Source organism: Epargyreus clarus, unplaced genomic scaffold (assembly GCF_041222505.1).
Source record: "Epargyreus clarus isolate Ecla_fem2 unplaced genomic scaffold, WU_Ecla_fem_2.2 ptg000001l, whole genome shotgun sequence".
Classification (NCBI taxonomy): domain Eukaryota; kingdom Metazoa; phylum Arthropoda; class Insecta; order Lepidoptera; family Hesperiidae; genus Epargyreus; species Epargyreus clarus.
The window spans coordinates 13,321,520-13,347,483 of record NW_027332209.1 but is presented as its reverse complement, the minus strand read 5'-3'; the positions used below and the strand labels follow the sequence as shown (position 1 = coordinate 13,347,483).

Genomic DNA, 25,964 nt, shown 5'->3' with positions numbered 1-25,964 from the left:
AGGTTCTAATCTTATCTGGGGTGGATCACCGATATCCATAGGCGGTAGTAGCTACTTACCATCAGGTGGATTGCATGTTCGTTTATAGGTCCTTTTATATTTTCGCACTAGTTTAATTTCGAGATAAGAGCCTTGTGACAGACGGACAAATAGCCGCTTAGCAATAGGCTTTCGTTTGTGTCTTTTGGGTACGGAACCCTAAAAAGGTATAGCCTGTTTAAAAACGTGAATTAGGGTGTCGTAAACCTTTTATATAAACGAATTTTTGTTTCTCCTATTCAATATTTTGGGTGGCTTCTTTTTAATCAAGTGTTTTGTTCGCGAATTGTCTGCCTACGCTTTGTTCAGATAAGGTACGGTAGACGTAAGCATGATTTTTTATGGTTTTATAACATGGTATTAACGAGTTATAAGGTCCAGAACATTTTGTGGTTTGACTCCGGTGGCATCACAGCCACACCTATGTCTTATAACAGCAGTGTTAAACACTGCTGTATTCTGGTTTGAAGGGTGTGGTAAGGGAGACATACTTTTCCGAGGCGTTCCAGCTTAGAACTCAAGGGTAGCGGTGCATCTGTGGCCGACTTCAGGTAGGAATATCTAATCCTATCTGGGGTTGAATACAGATGTGCATGGGCGGTATTAGCCACTTACCATCAGGTGGATTGCATGCTCGTCTTCTACTCCTATATTATATAAAAAAAGATTTATGGTTTGGGGAATGTTAAGTTTTAATGGTTACTTTATTGTATGGTTAGCGGTTCCAGTTAAAGTCAAAATTAGGAGATAAATGGCAGGTTGGTTTTCAGTTTTGGCCGAAAAACAGTATCGATAGGTTAATATACTATAATCGGTCAATATAAATAATAATAGTAATCTTAAATGCATTTTTTTATATTGTAGATGTACAATATTCAACTATTTTCTAATAGTTTTAATTACCTATTTAAAAAACTTAATTCTGGAATTTAATTTATAAAAAATAACTGAATATTGCATTATAATATGATTGAAAAAATAACTGAATATTGGATTAGGTATATCTTAGGCGCCATTATTCATTTTTATAAACTAAAACTAATATTATTTTATCAAAAAAAGGGGAAACGGTGCCATAAAGAAAATAATACAGTTTTCGTAATTGTAAATTATTTATTTCACTTAAGTATGTACGTATCTAAGTATATTGACTATGATATAAAAATTATAAAATCTATAAAATTATTATGTAAATCTATTACTATTATAATAAATAGAAATATATTTATATTTCTATTAACTATTACTACTAACCCTTAAGAATTCATTGTTTGGACATATACCCTCAAAAGTTTTCATAGTCACCACTTGGCAGTGTGTTCCTAACCACAGTATATAAATAATTACGCAAATGCTCTATCCATTGTTCAAAAAGCATTATTTAAATAAAACTAGTGGTGCCCGCGGCTTCGCCCGTATTTTAAAGAATTAATATGACATACATCAAACGGAAAATTTGTACCTTCATTGAAATGACAGTGGCGCCATCTGTCAAAAATTGGTCTTACCAACTCCCAAACCCTCGTGGGCTCTTGGACAACAACTTTGCTAAGATCATCACTTGATCAAATGCATAGTTTCTGATTCTATAACTACTTACGAATTAAAAATTAATTAAAAAAACCTTCTCCCGCGGACTAAATTGTGAATCTAAACCATTTTCAAGTCCCCTTGAACACACACAACAAATTTCATCAAAATCAGTCCAGTCGTTTAGGAGGAGTTCAGTGACATATACATAGTAAAAATATATATATAAAAAAAAATGTTACCTTATAGCTACAATACTATGACAACGCGGCGACAACACAGGATCGAACAACTTAACCAAATAAACATTTTCAAAATCTTTCTCAACCAAAAACAATAATCGATCCAATAATATCACACTTTCCACAACCTGAGCTAGGCACATTCGTAAAAAATAAAACATAATTAGTTTCTTCTTCTGAAAATCCATATTTTTGTTGACATCTGTCAGGTAGCCGTCAGGTAAGCTGTCATATATTCCCAATTGGAGAATGGCGTCCGCCATTTTGAAATAATCGTCGAAGTTCCGACATTTTGGCATGACTCGCTTCAGCTTACCCTCCGCTGGTACGAAGTTGGGTAAATGTTTTTTGATAATTACCTGTAAAAGAAAATACGTTTGAACGTCGTAGGTGGTAGGACCCTTTATGATTAAACTTCGGAGACACCCATGTCTGCCTAAAAAGCAGTTTTATACGTTGCTATGTTCAGGTCTGAAGTGTGGTAAGAGAGACATACTTATTTTAGGTGTTCTAACTTAGATCTTAAGGATAGCAAAAAGTAGGTATGTATTGCACCTTAACTTTGTGATCATCATTATCAATCCATTTCTGTCCCAATATTGGGCACCGCCACTCTCAGAGAAATGTTTAGGTCATAGTCGATTGTACTGGCCGAGTGCTTATTGGTAGCGTTCTCACTTTTGAGAGACTTTTAATTACACAACTCACGATGTTTTCTTTCACTCTAAAATGAAATTTAATTTATGTTAAGTCCACACGTAACTTAGAAAGTAAGGTGTGTCCCTGGAATTCGAACCCCGGACCTCAAGCGTAAAAGACCCAATATGAAATCCTAAAGCTATGCTTTTTGTATAATTACCTCCAAAGTAGCCCTGTATAGTAAGCTGTCGGAGGGCATTTGTCGTAACCCCACGACACGGTCTATCGATTGCGCAGCCAACATCCGTGCGTTCTTACCCAATCTGTAACCTGGACGACAGAAAAACATTTTATTATTATATATTTTTAAGGGATTCGTACCCAAAGGGTAAAAACGGAACTACTGGAATAAAGCTTCACTGTATGTCCGTCTGTCACACGGCTCTATCTCTTGAACCATAATAATAATATATAGACACCTAAATTCTTAATAGATTATGTATACTATAACAAATATTAAAAAAAAAGCTTTAAAATAAATGGGGTTTGCCATACGAGTATAAGAAAACCGGTATTTGTCGACGTTTTTAGGTTTTTCTGTTGAACTAGATAATTAGACAATTTTAATTTAATTTGATTAAATAACAAATTGCAACAGATACAACAATTGATTGTGTTACCAATTGGTACCTTTCAAATGACGTGACATAGGGAATCCCTGGTCTGTTTCCATGTGACTTGAACCATCTGCTTCGGAGAGGAGGTGGTAGCAGCACGGGACAGTTAGCACTGCTGCTGTCGAGGGTTGGGTGTCAAATATCCTGAGGGAGTCTGGACCTAGGTTGCCACAAGTGTGAAGGCCTGGGGACAGTCCAGATTATTATATAGACTATAAATACTTAAAATACATATACAGGGTGAATTTTTCAAACGGGCCTTCAGGGCCAAATCCGAAACTATAAGGATTAGCGAAAAATGCTGAAAGGAGTTACGAGGCCGATTTTCATAAAAACTAAAACTGCATCATTACTTTTTTAAAATAACTTTTCCCCTAGCCGGGAATCCAACGAGTTCGTTTTGAAAAAAAAATACACCCTCTATATTTTATTCCACTATCTGATAGTGCCGCTTATTAGGATCAAATTCTGGGAAGTAATGTTATGTGACAAATTAATGGAATAAGAAAATTTTGAAGAAAATACATATTTTTTCATACAATGGCATACCAATCCTTAAGGATTATACATAACATATGACTTATGTATATTTCTTTAGAACTATACATAAGTCATAACATTGAATAATTTGTTGGTTAATCAACTAATTCTTCGATATTATGATCATTAGATACGACTTAAGTGTGAGAAAGTAATAGGTTGGCAACTAAGTTCCCGCCATTTTTAATTTTTTTTTTTAATAAACAATAGATAACTGATTAATTAGTATTTTTTATTATTTGTTGTTTACAACTTCGTTTCAACGTTAAAAATGATTTTCTTTATCTCTTCATTTAGTAATTACTTTGATTTGACTCGAAAAAGTCATTCAGCAAATTGTCAACTTTACGTCTGTATTAAACGAAACTCCGCGCATAGCAAGTTGAAAATCTATTATAATGGTCCTAAAAATAACCTTAACTAAATCGAACATAAAAATATAAATTCTTGAAGAACAAAACGTCCGCTTTCGAATGATTTGAAACATTAGGCCAAAAAAAAATGTTAATACGCGAAATGTTTATATGAATGGCAGGCGGAAACTTAACTGCCAAATTAATATAAAAAAAATATGTATTTTCTTTAAATTGAGGCTTTTCCTTTTGTTTGTCATTTATCATTGCTTCCCAGAATTTGATCCTTATAAGCAACACTATCCGATAGTGGAATAATATAGAGGGTGTATTTTTTTGCAAAATGAACTCGTTCGATTCCCGGCTAAGGAAAGATGTATTTTAAAAAACTAATGCAGTTTTAGTTTTTATCAAAATCGGCCTCGTAACTCCTTTCAGCATTTTCCGCGAATCCTTATAGTTTCGGATTTGGCCCTGAAGGCCCATTTGAAAAATTCACCCTGTATACACTTTTGTACATGGTAGAACTCTATGTGGTTCATAAGGCATAAAGTTCATAAAGGCACCACCAACCCTATTTTTGCCAAAGAACAGCAGTGTAAAATTGCTATCTTCTTGTTTCTAGGTTGTGACCATAGATTAGTAAAGATTACTCACTCCTAAAAAGAAAATGTAAAAAAGTTTTGCCACGTCTCCGTGCTAAAATGTCCCTAAAATATTTGAAATAACTATTTATTTATTATGTAAATTACGCAGTATTAGTTATTTATTCGTAAATTTTCTTTAAAAATGTTTTTATTTGTCAAGAATTCAAAAAAAGAACTTACTAATAAGTCGTTTGTGGCTTCATTCAATTTCGAGGCGGCGAAGTATCTTTACTAATCTATGGTTGTGACTAAAACACATCTATGGCCGTCCTTAGGTAGGAATCAAAATTTATCTGGGGTTGACTACAATCATATGGAATGCATGCTCTTTAAAAACCCAAACAATATGCATTTCTTGGCAATGGAGCTAACTTATTAGAATATGTAATAGTAGGAACCTACCTGTTAATAGCACCTTAACATCATCAGAGTGTTCTGGGAACTTCTCCCTGACGATTCTCGTGAAATCCGTGTCAGTCTTCACATAAGCTGCAGCGAAGCGATGCTTCGTACTGTTTGCTTCGCACGCTTCTTTCCCGTTGTTCATGTCGGCTATAGCGTGCCATTGTTTCTGTTTGAATAGAATTTCGTATTAGAATACCAACATACTATAAATAGTTTTTCTTTCTTTAATAAATTATTGTTTATATTATTGTAAAGGAGCATACAGTGCACTTGATGGCAAGAGGTTACTGCCGCCTATGAACATCTATAATTAATTTCCGATAAGATTAAATTCCTATCTGACGTCGGCAACAGATGCGCCGCTACCTTTAAAGATAGCCCCGAGGACTAAGCTGGAATGCCTTGGATAAGTATGTCTCCCTTACGACACGCTTCCCAGCAGCGTTTAACACTGTTATTAGACAGAGATAGGTGTGGCGGTGGTGCCGCCGGAGTCTAACCACTGAGTCTACCACCATTCAACATTTAACCTCAACCAAGCGTACTTGTTTGCTAATTTTTGTGTTATATTTTAAAATGCCATTATCAAGCAGATACCTCCAGTACAAACCTGAATAACCTTAACCCTCTCGACCGCATTAGCCACGGTCTGATCATCACAGTCTACAGTGAGGCTCGGGATGCCGTGCCCCAGGCTGAGCGCCACCAGAAGATGACCACGGCCACCACCCGCCTCTATACAGTGCGTGGACTTGCTGGCTTCGTGGAGAGATGCGACTAGATGTGACATTGTTAGGACCTGGAAATTGTAACATTGGACATTATTAGGACCTGGAGATTGTAACATTGGACATTGTTAGGACCTGGGCATTGGATTGTTGGTCTTTGCATCTTAGGACCGCCAGTTCCTAAGATGCCGCCCTATCCCGCCAGGGTTCTCCTAGTATTTTGTGGTAGTCATTACACTAAGATATTCAATTTTATTCCTCAAAGGATGAGGAATAGACTGAAAGGTGGTAGAACTAAAGTACTAATAGACTAGGGTAGTACCATACCTATATCTAGGGTGAAGCGGTTCTTGTGTGTCGAGCGTGGTTGCCGGCTGATGTACATATAAAGCGACTATCTTAGCCCTTTAGAAGCTGCAACACATCTGTGATCTATTTCAGGTAGAATCCCTGTTCTATATGGAATTGGGACAGATTTCCATGGCTGGCAATTACATAAGGTCCTCAGGAGAACTTCACACTTATTTGCTATTCCAATTTAAAAAAAATATATTTATATCAACAAATTGGTTGTCTTCTTTTTTTTATAATATAAGAGTACCAGACGAGCATGCAGTCCGCCTGATGGCAAGTGGCTACTGCCGACCATGGACATCTGTAATCAACCCCAGATAGGATTAGATATTCCTACCTGAGGTCGGCCACAGATGCGCCGTTACCCCTGAGGACTAAGCTGGAACACCTCGGAAAAGTCTGTCTCCCTTACCACACCCTTCAAACCGGAACACATCAGCGCCTAACAGTGCTGTTATTAGGTAGAAATAGGTGTGGCGGTGGTGCCGCCGGAGTCGAACCACTTCTTGTGGAAACATGTTAATAATAACCTCATAACTTTTCTTGCTGTTCATAAATGCCTTGACTGTTATTTCAGGCTTGTTGCTTCCACCCCAAGCTTGAATCCGGGACTGGAGCTGTTCCCGAGACAGGCAATACTCATTGTTGATAGTTATACAGTGGGAACGGGCTGTATGCACCCATTTGGATAGTTCATTGTTTTCTAAAAAAAAAATAAGTAGAGTATAGCTTAGCCTGCCATAGCACATCATTTATATCAGAACACAGCAATTGACACTGCTTTTATATAACAGCAGTGTAGGTCTATTGGCAGTAATGCCACTGAAGACAACTTCTATTATTTTCAAAGTATGTATGAAAAATGGTTACCACTTAGGATGACCTTCCATTAAATATATATCAATTGAGCGATAGTTCCCTAATGCAATTACTTTAATGCTTGAACTCATAGCTCATTAGCTTTTGTTGCTTAGAGATAGGTAAATGAGATAGGTTGCTAAATCTATTATTCATTTTATTGATAAAACTGTCATCGCGATTATTTACGTGAGCAGTTGAGCAAGATTTTCAATGTCGAGTTAAGCTGGCAAAATGCATAGCACATGTTGGTACAGTATTCTGGCAAAGTATAAAACTGAAAATTAACAAGTTATTTATTTTTAAATAGCTTTTTATGGGCTTAAATACATGTAATGAATATTTTTTATAACATTAGTTTGTTACTATATACAATATTAACAGTGCCCCAAAGGGTACATCATCAATTTCCCATAAATTAGTAATCACAGTAATTTATAAAAGAAAATTACGTAATTTACGTAAATTACGTAATTTAAACAAAAATGAACACTTCAAAAGTTAAATTTTGTCTAGAATTAACTTTTCCTAAACATATAAACGTAATTACTAGTTTTTTTTTTAAGTTTATCTAACTGAAAAACAGCCTCATTTATGAGATCAAAAATATCAAACGTAAAATATAACGCAATTATTAATTATCTATGAAAAAGAAAAAAATATATAAACTTCTCACAATAAAATTAATCAAATAAATCAAAATAAAAGTTATGTTAAGTTATGTTGCTACATGATGGGCCTGGAACATTATGCAAATCCATTCCTAGTGGAGGTTCTTTTTGGGCTAATCAAATAATCTAAAATCTTTTAATCGAACGTATTTGTCATTAGTTAACCCATATTCTCATCTATACAATAGCCACGCATTATTTACAGATATATTAAGAAGCTGTGAAAAAATTGCCATATACCACTTGTGTGTTCTATAATATGTTTTGTATATAGCAATCAACATATCGGACAGATCCACCCCACCCATATGTTTATTATATTCCTGAATGACTTTGGGACAGGGTATGTCGGGAAATCTTTTAACGTCCTTACTTAATATATGACATACTCCCATAGGTTCAAGACCCACATATGTACTCGCGATTAGTACAGCTTTATTATCCTTCCATAATAGTCTTTTCATCATTACAAATTCTATAATCAGCAGAACCACGTGGTTTCTTTTTGATTGATTTATCGGATTTCAAATCACATTTCCGTATTCTATTTTGTCTGAAAGTTCCGATCGATAAAATGCCCATTTCATCGCGCAGATATGTCATAAGATCGATACCTGAGAAAAAGTTATCGAAGTAAACTACCGACAGAACTGGATTTTGCATTGTACAACATAATATTAAAATTACTTTAGCTCCTAATACTATGGATTTTTCTTTAGATTTGAATGTGATCCCCTGGAAAGCGCTTTCTCCACCGTATAACAGGAAGTCATACACAAACCCTGATACACCTGATCTAACAAGTAATGTATAACCCCATTTTAGGTTTAGGCTTGATATACTGGCTATGGATCTGGATTTTGTTTAGCGTAACTAAAACAATATGCAATTTATTAAAAAAAAGTTATAATGTATGTATCTATGTATATTTGTACCGCCAAGAGCACAAAAAATAATTAATGTAAAATAAGTATGTGACCTATAGGGCACATAAATTAAACTAAACCTATTTGGCAAGGTACTCTGCAGGGTACAAAACAAGTTTTCTATAAAGTTCGCAGCGTACCCTACAGGGCACAGTTAACTTTACAGCGAAATATCTAACAATACATGGTGAAAGCTGATCAAATAAAGCAATATAATCATTAATTGACTATTTAACAATAAAAATTTCGTGTAAGATACCAAGTACAACAACTAAATAAAAAAATACAAGTTAATTTACCGTAAGGCGCGAGGTGCGTACTTGACCTTTCGACATTTTCGCAAATAATGTTTAAAAGTGACGTTTTACTAACACTATGACATTGACAGATGAATGTTTATAAAATGATCTACAGCTAACATTATTAAAACACATTGATATTTAATATTTTTTTATTGTATTATCTATAAACTGATCCGTGCTCTATAGGGCACATGCCGAAACTCATTTCATAATTTCATGTGCCCTCTAGTACACTTGCCAAGTTAAGGGTTAAATGCTAAGATGTGATAGTACCCAATGTGCAGTCAGCCTAATCATTAGATGGAAATAGTTCTTCCTAAATAAAATAAATTATTACCATTTTCTTTACCCTCTGCTATGGACCAAAACTTTTCAACAGCGTAATTCAAGTCCCATTCATCCAGCAGTTTCCAAAGGCCACTCGGCACCAACTTCTCCCAATGGTTCTGGGTCAAAAACTCCACCATGTGGCAGTTGGCTAGAGGTAGTAGAGGAGTCAGGTATGTGGTTATGGAGTCCAGGTGCTGTCGGATTCTGTGTGCTGTCGCCTCCATGGTGCATTTAGTCTAAAATTTGTATGTTAAATTTGTGAACAGATGAAAGGTGTTCAAATGGTGAATATTAAATATATTTTTTTAAATTCTTGTTAACATAAGTTCAATTACTTCCAAATTAGTATGTGTAAATCAAGAGAGATATTTGTGCAAATAAGAATAAAATTATGTGGCAATTATTGTTATATAGATAGACATGTTAAACATTTTTTTCTAAATATGACATTAAAATACTTTCATATTTCTGATTTGTATAGTTAATTAAGATTAGTTTGCGAGAAGTGTTGTGAGATTAATTAAAAAAAACGCTCTTTTTCTTAGGGCTATGTACCATTGTACATAGCCCTAAGAAAAAACAACAACAAACAACAACAACAAAAAAACATACAAGAAAAACAACATTTACATACCCAATGTAATTAAAATGAAACCCCAGCTTCAAACGGATTAGTTGCAGGTATTTTCAACAATGAGCATGCTTTCTTGTACTGTGCCCTGATTGTCTCAGCCATCGCTAGGATATCATGGTCCTCGGAGTTCATCCGAGGGAAAGCTGCAATCAGCTCCTGTACTTTGTGTAGTTGAGCCAGGATTTTGTCTGAATATTTGGTCTCTGATGTGTCATTTGCTGCGAGGTAGTGTGCAACTGTGCCAGAATAGTAACCTGAAATTATACATATGTATATAACTATTTTTTTTTATTATTATTCTGGCAGAGTGGTCATCCTACTAGTCTAACAAAAATTTGATCTCTGATGAGACAGATAACTAAACGGTGAATCTAAATTTTGAATACCAAACATAATCTTGAAGGTGGTAGGATCCTTTGTAGTTCGACTCTGGCGGCACCACCGCCACACCTATTTCTACCTAATAACAGCAGTGTTAGGCGCTGCTGTGTTCCGTTTTGAAGGGTGTGGTAAGGGAGACAGACTTTTCCGAGGCGTTCCAGCTTAGTCCTCAGGGTAGCGGGGCATCTGTGGCCGACCTCAGGTAGGAATATCTAATTCTATCTGGGGTTGTTTACATATGTCCATGGGCGGCAGTAGACACTTACCATCAGGTGGACTGTATGCTCGTCTGCTACTCCTATATAATAAAAAAAAATACCATAAATATCAATGTACCAAACACTAATAAGTATTAAATTAGCAAATGAGCATGCGGTCTATGTGATGGTATGAAGCTACTGCCGCCCATGGACTCTGTAATCAACCTACAATAAGATTAGATCACTACCTGAGGTTGGTCACAGATCAAATTAGAAAACCACATGGTTGAAGTCTAGCCTGCCTCAGAATGAACCCTTAACCATGAATGAATGACCTCCGATGTCTCTCTTACCACACCTTTCGAAACAGAACACAGGGCACGATTACGATTCTTACGGCGCCAAAATTTGAATGCGGATCCTTATAGATCTCGACGAGACAAGACGAAAAGTAAGAATAAAATTTTTTGATATCTCGCTTAGTTTTCGAGATATCGATATTTAAAAATCGAAAAATAAAAAAAATATATATTCTTTTAATGATGTATTTCGATAGATTTTTGGAAAAGAAAACGAAAACAAAGAATATTTTTTTTCGATATCTTGCTTAGTTTTCAAGATATTAATAAATACATTATTAAAAATGTTGGAATTTTATTGAAAAAATTTTTTGAAGATATATTTCATCCTTTATTATGATTATCACTATTATTATGATAATAATAATAAAAAAAAACCTAACCTAACCTAACCTAAACCTAACCTAACCTAACCAATACCAACTCAAATTTCAATCACCCCTAACTTCGTTGTCCCTTGCCCGATTTCTAATTATTTTATACCATCGTACTCATCTCAACTAACCTAACCTAACCTAACCTAAACCTAACCTAACCTAACCTAACCAATACCAACTCAAATTTCAATCACCTCTAACTTCGTTGTCCCTTGCCCGATTTCTAATTATTTTATACCATCGTACTCATCTCAACGATACCTTTTCGCACATACTACTTCCGTTTCTCTCCGTTTTCTAAATTTTTAAATATAATCTTCTCCGTTTTTCAAAAATCAATTTTTGGTTTTTCTCATTTTCCTCCGCCATTTCTTAACGAATTCTCTTCATTTTTCTTCTACCGTATTCTGCACGTCCTCCCCTATCCGGAGATACCAGTCGCACCCGTTTCCGCCGCGCCGTTCCTCGGCAGTTTCACTTTTAAAACGCAAAAATCGAAATTTTCGAATAATTTTTGAGTATCGATATTTCGAAAACTAAGCGAGATATCAAAAAAAATTATTCTTACTTTTCGTCTTGTCTCATCGAAATCTATACGGATCCGCATTCAAATCTTGGCGCCGTAAGAACCGTAATCCCCCCGAAAGCTTGTTGAAATAAAGAAGTTACCAAGTTCCCGCCCCAGCTCAGCACCTCTGTGGTACCCAAGATGGTAACCTTCGGGATTGCCAGCTTCACTCCCTGCTTTAAATCCTTCCTGGTAGCTATCTTGCTTTTGCGTCTCTTCACTAAGGAATATATCTTCTAAAACGTCATTAAAGTCTTTTTCTTCGGCCATTTAAACTTTAATTACTCCAAAGTTTTTTTTTAATTATCTATTTGGAAAGGCCATTTATCTTATTTTCAAGCTGTTATAAGATACTGAAGTTATAAGAACAGATGGAAGAATATCGTAAAAAAATTTTAAAGTAAATAAACAATAAATACTTGCACTATGTCTGTAATATTGTATAAAACCTGAGAAAGACTTTTATTGTTTTTTATGGACGTGTATGTTATTAAAGTTTCAAGATTTATGTTATGTATTCCGGAAAAGACATAAATTCGGTTTTAGGTTAGATACGTTGAGTACTTGTAATTTTATAGGTTTTGAAATACTGTCAGTGTCATGTATCACTGTAATAGGGATGGTCGAAGCGTATCGATACTCAAGTGGATTGATCGAAACAGTTATAATAATTTTATGCGATCCGCGCGTGGATACAAGATATACACACGCGGATCACATACAAAAAAATGTAATTGTTTTGCCATAGATTCATTTGCTGCTTTATATTACACACAAAATAAACAATTTCTTCATTAATGACTATTGGTTGCAAAAATTGGCAAATTTCATTAGAAAAAAATACGGATTTTTTTTTTCATGAAAATTATGTTATAAATTGAGAGAGATTTTCTTTAAAAAAATTGATATGATACTGTATCGATCAATAAAATCTATCAATCGAATATAGTCCAGAATATCGATATCCATCAACCCGATTGAACGTCCCTACGCTGCAAGTCATGTCGTATACCTCAAATCGTAAAGTAAAAATATAATTATTGCACTGAGTTTGACTGCGATTCAATTTTGAGCTATATCTAAATTAAATTATATTTATGTATGTACTTATCTTATTTTATATCTTTTATATAAAATAGGTATAAAACTATCACACTGCTTAAATAGAAAAAAAAAACTAAGATACGTTCAGCACTCACTACAATACTACGATAGTATCTTTTAACTGACCTATTACGAATTTTGTATTACCACTTACCTAATGTAGAACAAATTTTCGTGAAATACCTTAAATACTACAGCACTGATAGCCTTGTGGTTAAGAAACTCGGCCTCTCCATCGAGGGGTCCGAGGTTCAAATCCCAGGCACGCACTTCTGATTTTTCGAAATTACGTGTGTATTAGAAATTAATTATCACTTGCTAAAACAGTGAAGGAAAACACCGTGAGGAAACCTGCAGACGTGAGAGATTAATCTAAAAAAAAAATCTCAAAGGTATGTGAAGTCTACCAATACGCAGGCCAGCACGGTGGACTATGGCCTAATCCTTCTCATTCTGAGAGGAGACCCGTGCCCAACAGTGGGACAATAATGGGTTGATGATGATGATGATGATGATGACCTTAAATAATGTCAGTTACCGTAATCATTGCTTCGTATATTTTTATACGACAGAGTTTCTTTTTAATTTTGATATTCAAATATGAATAATGTTGCTTGGGTTACTATACTCTTTGGTTGTTTGATTAATTTAATTTTAAGAAATTACGTTATTGAACGCACCTCTGCAGATTCTTTCATTATTCTTGATCGTCACGTGATTTTGACACTTTTTTCACTGACATTACATCATTGATCGACTGCTGACTGACAGTCAATCAGACAGCCAAATTTGGAATCAGGGAAAACATGAATTAAATTCCTTTCTAAAGTAAAATAAATAAGAAATAATTTTAAAATAAGAAATAAATTAAAAACGTGTAACCATGACCAGATTGATAAGTTATAGTGAAATTAAAAAACATAATAATGAGAAGAGCTGCTGGATTGTGATACATAACGATGTTTACGATGTAACAAGTTATTTGGCGGAGGTAAGTGATTTTGTATTAATTTATGCAAATTGTGTATCAAGTAACTTGACTGACACTTTTGAATTACCTTAGTAAATACTGAATATATGAGTGTAATCAATCTTTTAGTTTATATTAATTTTTAGATTGCATTTAATTAAATATCCTGCACTTAAATTTTGCCGTTGGAGAACAGGAAATATTTATTATATTCACATATTTATTGAACATATTGCAACAAACTTTAAATATATCTACATTACATTATTTATAAAAAAACATATTTACAATAACTATATTATAACTATATTTATGTACATAATAATATATACAAAAAAGGGGAATAAAAACAATAAACACTATAAATAAAACAAACCATCTAAAATTGCCGTGTGAGGCATGGTTCCCAAAACGCTGGCGGCGTTCTCTTGCTGCACTGTTAGGCTCAATCTTTGGGCGAAGTAGCCGCCAGCTCTTTGGTCACCAGAAGCGAGGACAAGTCTGGTCGACATATCTGACATGAATTTCTTCATGTCAGATGACCATGGACCCATTGTCTCTACTGCAAGCGCCGCAAACAAATAATTATCCAATATATTACTATATTTGCGGCGCTTTAGTATCTGGGCATGGTCGGCTGCAGCCCCAGCGCTCACAGAGGTATTACCAACGTGAGATGGGGCTAGAGTGTCGACACAGGTCGCGTCCCATACCAGGGGTCGTCCGAGACTCCACGGCACCAAAGTGATACCATCGGGTCTCTTGCCATCATCTCTGAATAGACCAGAAGGTTCCAGTGTCGCTGGTACAGAAACGGTAGCAAGAGCACGACAAATAAGATCGTTAAGAGTCCCGTGACGATAAAGCCGACCGGCACTCCTGGTACAGGACAAGCCATGCCGACCCAACGTGTCCACCGCCTGCCCACACGGACAAAAGTGAGACTCGCATACCTTGGCACCGAGCCGGAGACCTACAGAAATTCTTAAGGTAACTGGATCCAACACGGTGCCAATATTACTAGACGGTAGCGCATGTAACCAATTAATTGAACATATTAATTAATTGACATTATTTGCTGCCTCTATCATACTGGTTATTATTTCAATGTTTTGTTTTTGTAATAATTGTGTATTGACTTTGACCCAGATAGTACCGACTTTCGAATTATCTAACTTAAGTAAATTTAGTCCTAAGTTTAGAATCACACCGCTACTTAATTTTTGAAAAAATATTTTATGTTATGATGTTTTTGTTTTTTTTTTTATATTTAAGTATTAAGAGAGCATGTAGTCCACTTGGTGATAAGTGGCTACTACTACTGGTTTATAGACATCTGTAATCAACCCCAGATAAGATTACATTCCTACCTGATGTTGGCTACAGATGCATTGCTACTATGCAACTAAGAAGGAACACCTCGGACAAGTATGTGTTCCTAACCGCACCCTTCAAACTGAAACACAGCAGACCTTAACACTGATGTTATGAAATAGAAATAGATTTGGCAGTGGTGAGTCCAACCACAAAGGGTTCTACCACCTACAATATCATAATATATAAATACATATAATAAACCAATAACACCAATAAAACTAAAATGTTTGTCTTAGCACCCTGGTGGAGAAGATCCACTGTTGAGCACAGCAGGTACTGATGGCACTCGGGATTTTGAAGATGTCGGACACAGTGATGATGCAAGGTAACCTTGGACAGCTGTTTTTAAATTATCTTCTAGACTGTGCGAAAAAATATCATACCAGTTTATAGGACCACTTAGTATAAACACAGAAAAAAGAATTAAAAATAAAGTAAAAAAAAAATAACTAGAGTAAAGTTTTTAATAAAGACAAGCTAAAATTTGGAATTATTTTCTGAACAATTCTGTTATGATTGCTGTGAGAGAATTATTTTTATACAGCCACAAAAATAACGTGGATTCATTATTTTTAGCTTGGTATACATAACTTACTTCAATATTTGAAATTTAAATTTTTTGAACATAATTTAAGGGTCAAAATTTTTATTTACTCCATTTTTTTTGTCTTGAAATTTTTTGCATATGGGATTGATGGGCAAAACTTATAAAATTATTCTTTGATTGACAATATAAGCAGAATATTGTTATCTTGGCACCATTAATAAATGTGCTTATGCTTTGTATTTCAGGGAAATCATGAAAAAGTTTAAAATCGGATCCTTGCCTCCTGGAGAAATTATAACTGAGTCTGACGCCTTTGACAAGTAAGTGATCATGTTTCAGATATGAACTCAACTTTATGTGAAGTACAAGTTAAACTAATAGGAAACTAAATGTGTGATGAATCACAATTTGGATGTTGTATGATTTTGTAAGAGAAAGCTTTACCTGATAATAGTCTGTCTCTCTGTCTGCTGACATCTCTAATTTGTGTGGTAGCACATCCCACTGCTGGGCATGGCTCTCTACCCACTAGAGGCTAGATTCAAAGTGGATTGGCAGTAGCTAACACATGAATGTTTTCAATAAACCTATAACATGTTTTAATAACTGCTATTCGATGGTAGAAAATGAGTCCCTTGGCTAGAATTCTCACCTCCAAGAATCCTCAACAATCTGAACTACATATAAAATTCAGCCAATAGTGGTTATCCATGATATCATACTCAAGGTTGCTTTATTCTTTAATTCAATCCAAACAGATGTGGGACTATGCACACTAAACATTTGTATTCAGCCACTTTTGACTTTTTAACACGCTTTTATTAGCTTAGGTTTTATCTATGTATGTATGTATGTAACAGAATATTTGAGCATAATTTCCACCAACTTCCACAACTGTGATTAATTTGAAAATTTGCGTGTGTCAAGGAACGATGACAATGCAATAATTTGATAACAGTTTCCCATAATCCTTATTAGATTAATTAATTCCCCAATTTATAAGTTTGTCACAGACTAAAAAAATAAAAATAAATAATAGTATAAAAAACTAAAAAAACACGCTTTTATTGCTAATCGAATTAAAAATTAGAAAATATTTTTTAATGACAAAGACTTTAAGAGAGTAAAGAGTTTTGTTTCGGAGTAAATAGCGTAGGGTGCTTAATATTTAAAATATATGTTGTGTTAAATGACCTCAATGTGTCTTATTAAAACTCAATTTATCAATAATATCTGGCTAGTTTCATATGATGATCATATGGATATTCTGAGTAGATGGCATGTAGATGAGTTCCATGGCAGGCATTTATGATCTATTTTATAATGAGACAGAATGTACTTTTAATTAAAATCAAATTATTTTCTTTTCCAGTTATAAAAAAATGAGAAAACTGTCCAGGTTATACCTTTATTTCATTCATTAATTCATTAGTAGTTTCTAATAGTAAACTTAGAAACATTTCATTTAATTATTTAAGAGACAGAGATATGCAATTATAACCTTCTTTTTTCTGTACAGTTCCCGTCCACGTTATGAGGGCACAAACATTATAGTTTACAGGTTATTTTGCAATTAATTATTTATTAATCCACCAGAATTTTATGGCTCTTGGGAATATAGAAATTTTAATTTTTAGCATGCAACACCAATAATAATGAATGAAGTTTGTAACATTTGTTGTTATTTGAACGATTGTTAAAAATAATTATTATTTTTTTCCCTACAATTAATATTTAAAATAATCCGTATTATTACAAACAAATAAAGTATAAAAAATATTATATCAATTTGATACGTATTAATTGGTGTTGCCATAAGAATATATTAATTATCTTTTTTCTTGCCATAAGATTCTGGAATTTCTTTATCAAAATTTACTTGGGTGCAATATTAATTTTTATTCATTTGTTCAGTTGTGAACATTTACCAGCGATTGATAAGCCCGAAAAGACTTGGAGAACGTATGATGGCTCCTCTGCCAGGTTTAGTAACTTTATTTTTATAGTTTTTATATTTATTCTTTATCCGGTACCAATAGAACAGTAGTGATAGGACAATTCTGTAAAAATGTGCATACCGAAGCAGAGTGCTCAGTGGTAAAACCAAAATATGCATGCAAGATTCTTTGATGGAGAACTCACAAGGAATCCTGACAGAATTAATATTCTCAAGGTTATACTTAAATGGAATACTTATTTTGATTTGGTCAGTCTGGCCTTTCCTTTTCGCATTTTGAGAACTTTACCCAGCGGTGGGGCAGTAGTATATCTTTAATAATTCAAATTTTAATTAACAATGATATTGCCCTGTGACAAATATTTTTTTTTATATAAATATGTAAGTATTGTAGAATTTTATCTGATTTAATTATTAATTTTATTATAGCAATTGTTGGGTAATTAGATTAATGTGTAATTATTTTGAACAGTCGAGTCAGTCGGTCAAAATCCGATTTGAAGTCAGTGTACAAAACTCCGTCGACGCCAAAAATTGAACGAAGAGTGCAATCTATTGTTGTGCCTAAGGAAAGGTTATTATTTCAATTCTGTCTATACTATTTCGTTGTACTATAGTTATATTGAGAGATTAAACGGATAATTAATTGGCTGTATACTGGATACCGGTTAGTCAGCAAGCTTCCAGGCCGGATGGCCTGATATTCAAACCTTTACCATGTTACATGTTGTAAATTTTAATGACTTTTTTGTGATATGAGTAATGTGTACTCATGCTAATAAAATAATTGTTAAACTTCTTTTCAACTTAGGTATCTGCAGAGTAATAATAATTGGCCGGATAACGGATAGCTACGGAATATTTGTTTTATCTCGAAATGTGTTATAATTTTTTTTTATTTTTTCCTATTATGATTGTGTTCAATGGTAACAGCACAGGTAATAAACCTATAATTATTGTCTTTGACATTTTACAATACCATAAATGAATATTGCCAAAAATGTCATAATAAATAAAATATTAAGTAGTTTGTCAAAAATGTCAAAATGAATGAAGTTACATGTTGTATACGCAACAATATTCTGAGTAAAAAAGTGCGTTTCCATTATTAATTTTGTGCGTATAAACCTCTCTGTGATTATAATGTAGCCCAACCAAATGTATGTGTTGCCAATATGTAGGTTAAAATCTTAACTCATTCCCTTGTTATGGATGACAGGTGTTGCCGTCCTCGCAGGTGAGTTAACGTCTTTTTATGTGACGAAATTACTCTAAATTATGGTAATTTTTTTGGATACAAGATTATTAATGCCTTTCTTTTTATTGTTTAAGAAGACGTGGACCGCCATGCTCTGGGGGGTTAATATGCATTATTTAATTTTATTTAATAACTTAATTTAAATAATTAATTAATACTTAAATAATTATAGTCATTGGATTAGTTTTTCTGGTATAAACTTCAGTTTCGTGTCGTTTATTGTATGTACATGGTATTCAAAGTAGTCTGGACAAATATTTAGTGTTTTTAGAAAAAAAAGTAGAGTGTAACTATGAAATAGTATTTTTTTTAATTAGTTCGGCGTAATACGTACCAAGTACAGGTTTACTTGGTAAAAGACTGTACGATACTATTTTAATAGAATCTTTAATAGTTAGTTGTTATGCAAAGATAAAAGATAAATTCGATCGGCGACTTAACATCTTCTCCAAAAAGCACTGAAGCGCACATAATTTTTCATTGGATGGCATGAAATTAAACCACAGTCTTAAAAACGTGATAGAACTCTTCGTGATTCATGTTTAGACTCTAAACTTTAAACTTCTGCCTTATAAAAGATGTATTATGGTCTGCTGTGTTCTGGTTTGAAGGGTGACATACACAGTGGCCACATACCATCAGGTGGACTGCATACTTTTTGTTACATGGTTTACAAAAAAACAAATTAAAATTACGCACTTTATACACATGGCAGAGGGTTCCTATGAAATATAGGTGAGTTAAAGTCTACCATTGTGTGCTATAGGTGTAATTCTAGAATAGAAGGTCTTAATATGTTCTTTTTAATTGTTCAAGACGCCGCCGGTCGTCAGTCCCTGCAGGGGGGTTAATATGTTTTATTAAATTTATATTATAATTTTATTTGACTTATTTATTTTAGTTAAGTACGTAATTACTTTGTTTTGCCTAAAATTTATTTGATTAGGCATATTGTAGTCAAATTTTAGAAATACTTATAGTTAGATTAACGAGTTCTATAAAATGTATCTATAAAAAATATAGTTAGTAAAAATTGTAAAAGATTGGACGTTGTGTGTGCATCACTTGTCTCTTTTATATAATTATTTTTGTATAAGACAAGGCAATTTAAAGGCAGAACCATTAATATTCAATTGCCGCTATTTTTTTTTCTTAATTGAACTTACCCAAAAGTAATCAGGTTCAAGAAGGAAACTTGTTTTATGTGGTGTTGGTCACAGGTGCCCTGACATGGGTGACTGCGTCCACTTTTTCTAAAACTCTAAAACGTGAATTAAGATTTTGACGACCCGCTTGTAGGAACGTTTACCATACTCTTCTGACACGTAAAGGGTTCCGGGTTCGATTCCCAGCCAGACATATATCTAAATGGAGAATTTAAACTTCTATTGTAGGTCTAGATACAGAAAAGTAGTAGTGTAGGGCGATAATTGTAGATAGTTATTCTATATTATTTATTTTTAGATCCGGATTAAAATGGGCGGTCCTGGCCTTAGCAAGCGCTGTGGTCATCGGATTTGTCATAAAGAAGTACTTAGCTACTTAAAGTGGAAATGCTTTCAAAGTAAAACTCCGTTAAGGAGAACAATATCAAGAGACATTTCTGCCTGTAAGAAAGAACTTCAAAATAATGCAATTAAACGTAAATATATACAAAATTGTAAATTAAATGTATTGTAAAGATGTAGTATGAAGTAGTGTTAAAAGTAGGTACATAATTGAGATAGTAGGTATATTGACCTATAGTCATTTATGGTAGATAGAAAAAGATAAGACAGGAGACACCACATCTTTAACCGACATCAAAAAGGAGGTGGTTATCAATTCGGCCGGTATCTTTTTTTTATGTATGTACACGAATTACTCCACCATTAGTGAACCGATTTTAATCATTCTTTTTTGATTGTATACAGACGAGCTGGAAGTTGGTCCCATTTAAATATGGTTAGGATCCATCGACGGGTTCTGGAGAAAATGAGGGAACTCGTCCACCCATGTAAATATGTAATGTAAATATAACAGCCATAACTTCGCCGTTTATGAACCTATTTTAATGCCTTTAATTTCGTGTGTGTACAATTGCTACAAGTTGGTCCCATTTAAATATGATGAGGAGTGGGTTCTGGAGACAAAATATGTAACTCCTCAATCGATGGGTATAATTGAGTTTTGTTTGTAGATATTTGGTGTAGGTTCTAATTAAATTGCAAAACCAGTTTATCATTGACTATTTAAGGGTCTGAATTCTGATAATGTGGCTCGGAGTCTAAATATGTAACTCCTCAACCGATGGGAATAATTGAGTTGTGTTTAAAGATGTTTGGTGTAGGTTCTAATGAAATTACAAAGCCAGTTCATCATTGACTATTTAAGGGTCTGATAATGTGGCTCGGAGACAAAATATGTAACTCCTCAACCGATGGGAATAATTGAGTTGTGTTTTAAGATATGTATTTGGTGTAGGTTCTAATGAAATTGCAAAGCCATCATTGACTATTTAGTTAGGTTAGGTTGGAACATATAAGACAATATAAAACTAAGCGAGCAGGGCGCGGCAGCGCCCTGCGAGCGGGCGGTTCCAATCAATGTTAACTCAGACCTTACCTTCATTCATGATCACGTTTTTACAATTTTATATTGTATTTATATAAATGTTAGTATGTCATCACTAAAAAGTGTGAAATTTTTTTTAACAAAAAGTTACAACCGACTTCTATGTCACTACAAAGTAAAAAATAATTTAAATAAATGTTGGTTTAGTAAATATTGCTGAAGTCGGTGCTCAATATATTTTGTTGGATAACGATGTAAACAGCGTGTCTAATATGAGCGCCGACTTCAGAAATATGTACTAAACCAACATTTATTTCAATTATATTTTACTTTGTAGTGACATAGAAGTCGGTTGTAATTTTTTGTTAATTTTTTTTTACACAAAATATTTTTGAATATTATGTTTTTATTTTAGTCATTATCAGGCATTAAATTAAAGATATGTTTTTTATAAAAATATGCTTGGACATGTAATTTTTATTCTGCGCTCTATATTAATTAAGATAATATTGGTTTAAATTGCCATAGTTTTATAAAAATAAATAGAAATACGGAAGTAACATGAAGTAATAATTTGGTAAATATAAACAATAATAATGTAAAAACAAAAAGCTCTAAGCTGTAAGCAGGAAGCTTTTCGTCTTTGGGAGCAATGCTATATTGCTTGTAAGCTCCAAGAAGGTCTAGCACGAAGTGTATCAAAGTCATAAACAATAATAAAATTCTTAACTGACAAAGTCAGTCACGCGTCAAAGGTGAAACCCAGTATCCCATACAAATTCACAATCCCGATATGATTTAAACGGAATATGGGTATAAAAATTGATAGTATGGAGTAATAGAAAAGTTAAATATGTGGTACCAAATATAATTGTGCCAACATGGCCCCTCGTTACCCCTTGCCGGAAGAGATAGACATATGTGAAAGGCATAGAGGGTGAGTCACTTTGTATTGATTGAGATGCCATGTCCAATTCTCTAAATTACAATGTGTATATGAGACATTAAAGTCGTTATTTAGGGACTTAGCATTCTGTGTATGAGCACTCGCTGGATTCCTTTTCTATTTGAGTTAGATTACAAATGTCTTGGTGGTTGTGATTATCATAATATGGATTGTATGGTCGTGAGTCGTCTTTTAAAACACATTATGATTAAGTGTACATAATAAATAAGAAAATAAACATGAAAATCGGTGGTAGATTTACAATTTTGCCGCCAGAGGGGTTTAAATATAATTTTGCCGCCCGTACCGACCTCTATGACATAAATACGTTCTTGGGTGAATACAAATCCTTAATTGTTGCCGTTTCCCTATAGCGGTCTAAAAATGTCGTGCCAAATAAATTTGCCGCCCCTAAAATCTGCCCTCCGAGTCCAGAATACTAAAATTAGTACAGTAGGAAAATTTTATTCCTAAATATGAATAATTATTGATAATATAATTAATTGTTGTTTCTTTGTTTTTTCTTAAAGGCGAAGAAGACCAAAAGGGTGATTTTCAGTAACCATTTACCTTTCTAACCTTTTTTATGTTCATTTTGAAGTATTGTAGGTAGATATAATTAAATCTAGAATATCTAAGTAACCTATTAATTGTTATTAGACATTGTTAGATCTGAAATCAATCGACGTTAGTTAGATACTATATAAGTAACATGGATCATATTTTTCCTATTTGAAATGAAAACATACTACGATATAGTATTGGAAATATCGTAATTTAGTTGTAGTATACATTAATATATAGGTAGTAGTTAGCCCTCTCGTAATGGAGATTTATGATAGCAGTTCTAGCCTAGTGTTTTAGTATCTATTTTCCCTCTCAATCGGAAGTCCCAGATTCAAATCCCAGGTACCAGTAATTTATAAAGTTATTTTCGATGCGTGTTAGAAATTGTCACTTGTGGCGTCTGAAAGCTTCTGAAATGCACTTGAGGGTTGCACTATGGTCTAAAGATCTAATATGAGAGGGCTTGGGTCTAGCCCAGCTGTGGGACAATAATGGACTGGCGATAACGCGACTGGAGATCTTTAATTTAAATATTTGAATAATGTTTTCCTTTTAAATATTAATTATTACTTGCTTTAACATTAAACAATCTGAGATATCTCTATATTTTTATCTCGTTCATATAGTTCAAAAATAACTAAGATTTAATTCATATGTACACAAGGTTTTTTCTTATCTTTATGTGAGAGCAAATATCCTCAACCTAATTGGTCTCAACCATTAAAATGTGCAGCTATTTTTGTATATTATCATTTATCACATGTCATAGCTGTATTTCATCAAGTCAACTCACATAGTCCATAACGAAATATATATATAGGCGACGTACAGATAAACTCTTTTCATAGGGAAATCAGTTATAAATGCTGTATATCTGTGAATTGCCGCTAAAATATACGATGGTGCGTTACATCCATTTCTGCAGGGTTCTCCAATTGCAGATTTCCCTCCAAATTTATAAAGTACCTATATAAGTCCATGTTTGATTATTTTTCGCTAAAATAAAAATTGTACCTAAATAATTTGAATCTATTATTTTCAGGTCGAAATTGAAATGGGCGATCCTGGCGTTAGCTGGTGCTGTGGTCATCGGCCTGGTCCTCAACAAATATTTGGCAACGTAAACTGCGAATTGCAATCAAAAAACTAAAAAAAACTAAACAGCGCAATCACAATAAAATCCCACACCCGTTACAGGCTAACCTAACCTAACCAAACCTTAGTAGATGCGATACGAAAAGTTTTTGAGTTAAAGCTTATAATAGGTATTTAGTCAAAAACTAAAAACTGAATTTAATTCTTTTTCAAATTACCCGTTTACCCAAATCGAAATTCATATGTTATTTCTAGAACTTACATATTTTAAGTCGACATTTTTACAAGTTTTCGTTTTTTTTTCGTATTAAAAGCTCCTAAGGCCAATACTTTTCAATAATAACACCATAAAATGTAAACACATCAAAAATGTCTTACGAAATGTTAAATAATATACTCGATTATGATATAGAACTCGAAAGCACACTTGTTTGTCTGTATGTTGTATGTATGTTGTCTGTATGCACTGTGTATTACTTTGTGAACACTGAAAGAAATCGAAATACTACATGACTTATGAAATTTAATACTATTTTTCCTTTGAACAGAGGTTAATTTAAAACAATAAGGAAAATTGTATTTTAAAGTTGACTGCAATTATGCGAAACGATGAAGTAAATACGTGAACATGTAATATTTGCATACAATATTATTATTTATTTATCATATAGGAGTAGCGGACGAGCATGCAGTCCACCTGATGGTAAGTGGCTACTGCCGCCCATGGACATCAGTAATCAACCCCAGATAGGATTAGATATTTCCACCTGAGGTCGGCCACAGATGCACCGCTACCCCTGAGGACTAAGCTGGAACTCCTCGGAAAAGTCTCGGAATATCAAGTATCTCGTATTCAAGTGTTTCGCCTTATAACAGCAGTGTTTAAGTGCTGCTGTGTTATGGTTTAAAAGGTGTGATAAAGGAGCTACACTTATTCTAGGCATTCCATTTTAGTACTCAGGGATAGCAATGCATCTGTGACCAATCTCAGGTAGGACTTAAATCCTATCTGAGGTTGATTACGGATGTCTACGGGCGGCAGCAACAACTTAGCATCAGTTGAACTGCAAGCTCTTGCTACTCCATAAAAAGATATTAACGTACCCAAGTCATTTTTGATGTGTTTTTGAAAGAATCCATCAACAAAACGTACTTAATAAATACAAAAAAGTATGACGTCACAATGTCAGTACATTTTTGAAGTGTAGAATTATCTCGAATTATGTGTTACATCTAACTATTATATCTTATTTATTATACCTTAGATCAATGTTTATAAGCTTTTACAGATTTGAACCATTCCTTTTGCGCAAGATCGTATATATTTTTATAAAAGTGCACAAAGCATCTACGGTCCAGAGTGCTAAATATTGTTATCTTTCAAAAAGACTAGTTGATTTTTTAATTTAACGCTTTTGAAGTTGTATTTAAATATTTATAAATAACCACTTACCTGTATCCTAACGTATTCTGTTTAAGACAATAAATTAGGAAGCAAAATATACAATTTTGTTTTATTTTTACCTTATTTAAATAATAAATAACTGGACTAGGTAATTATGATAAAAACAACAAAGCTGATTGCTTAAAATTAAGTTACTGAAAAGGAAGTAATGTAGCTTATCTCCATTCCATAATTTCGATGAATCTAACGTCGTGTATTAATATTCGTCTAGCCAATGGTCTACCCTACGCAGGACACTCGAAAAACATTACCCTCGATAGTCATAGATTAGTAAAGATTACTCACTCCTAACAAGAAAATGTACCCAGTTTTGAGAATTGAAATAGTTGCGTAAAAAAGTTTTGCCACGTCTCCGTGCTAAAATG

General features: G+C 33.8%; 2 protein-coding genes across 2 annotated transcripts; one reads left to right on the top strand and one right to left on the bottom strand.

The window, feature by feature from the left end:
* Positions 1–1,147: 1,147 nt before the first annotated feature.
* Positions 1,148–12,353, bottom strand: LOC140754099 (probable methyltransferase-like protein 25). Its single transcript, XM_073089046.1, has 9 exons — positions 11,862–12,353; positions 9,897–10,129; positions 9,249–9,477; positions 6,685–6,857; positions 5,683–5,871; positions 5,070–5,238; positions 3,141–3,311; positions 2,671–2,780; positions 1,148–2,170 (listed from the first exon to the last, which is right to left on the bottom strand). The coding sequence occupies exons 1-9, from the start codon at positions 12,028–12,030 to the stop codon at positions 1,808–1,810; spliced, it is 1,806 nt and encodes a 601-aa protein (XP_072945147.1). The 5' UTR covers positions 12,031–12,353; the 3' UTR covers positions 1,148–1,807.
* Positions 12,354–13,608: 1,255 nt separating this feature from the next.
* On the top strand, positions 13,609–25,641 carry LOC140742242 (uncharacterized). The gene is made up of 13 exons (XM_073073091.1): positions 13,609–13,855; positions 15,448–15,536; positions 16,004–16,078; positions 17,128–17,157; positions 17,278–17,319; positions 17,673–17,741; positions 18,188–18,289; positions 18,935–18,952; positions 19,048–19,074; positions 19,790–19,819; positions 20,438–20,516; positions 20,887–20,897; positions 24,082–25,641. Exons 1-13 carry the CDS (start codon positions 13,748–13,750, stop codon positions 24,161–24,163), a joined length of 762 nt encoding a protein of 253 aa, XP_072929192.1. The 5' UTR covers positions 13,609–13,747; the 3' UTR covers positions 24,164–25,641.
* The last annotated feature ends 323 nt before the right edge of the window (positions 25,642–25,964 follow it).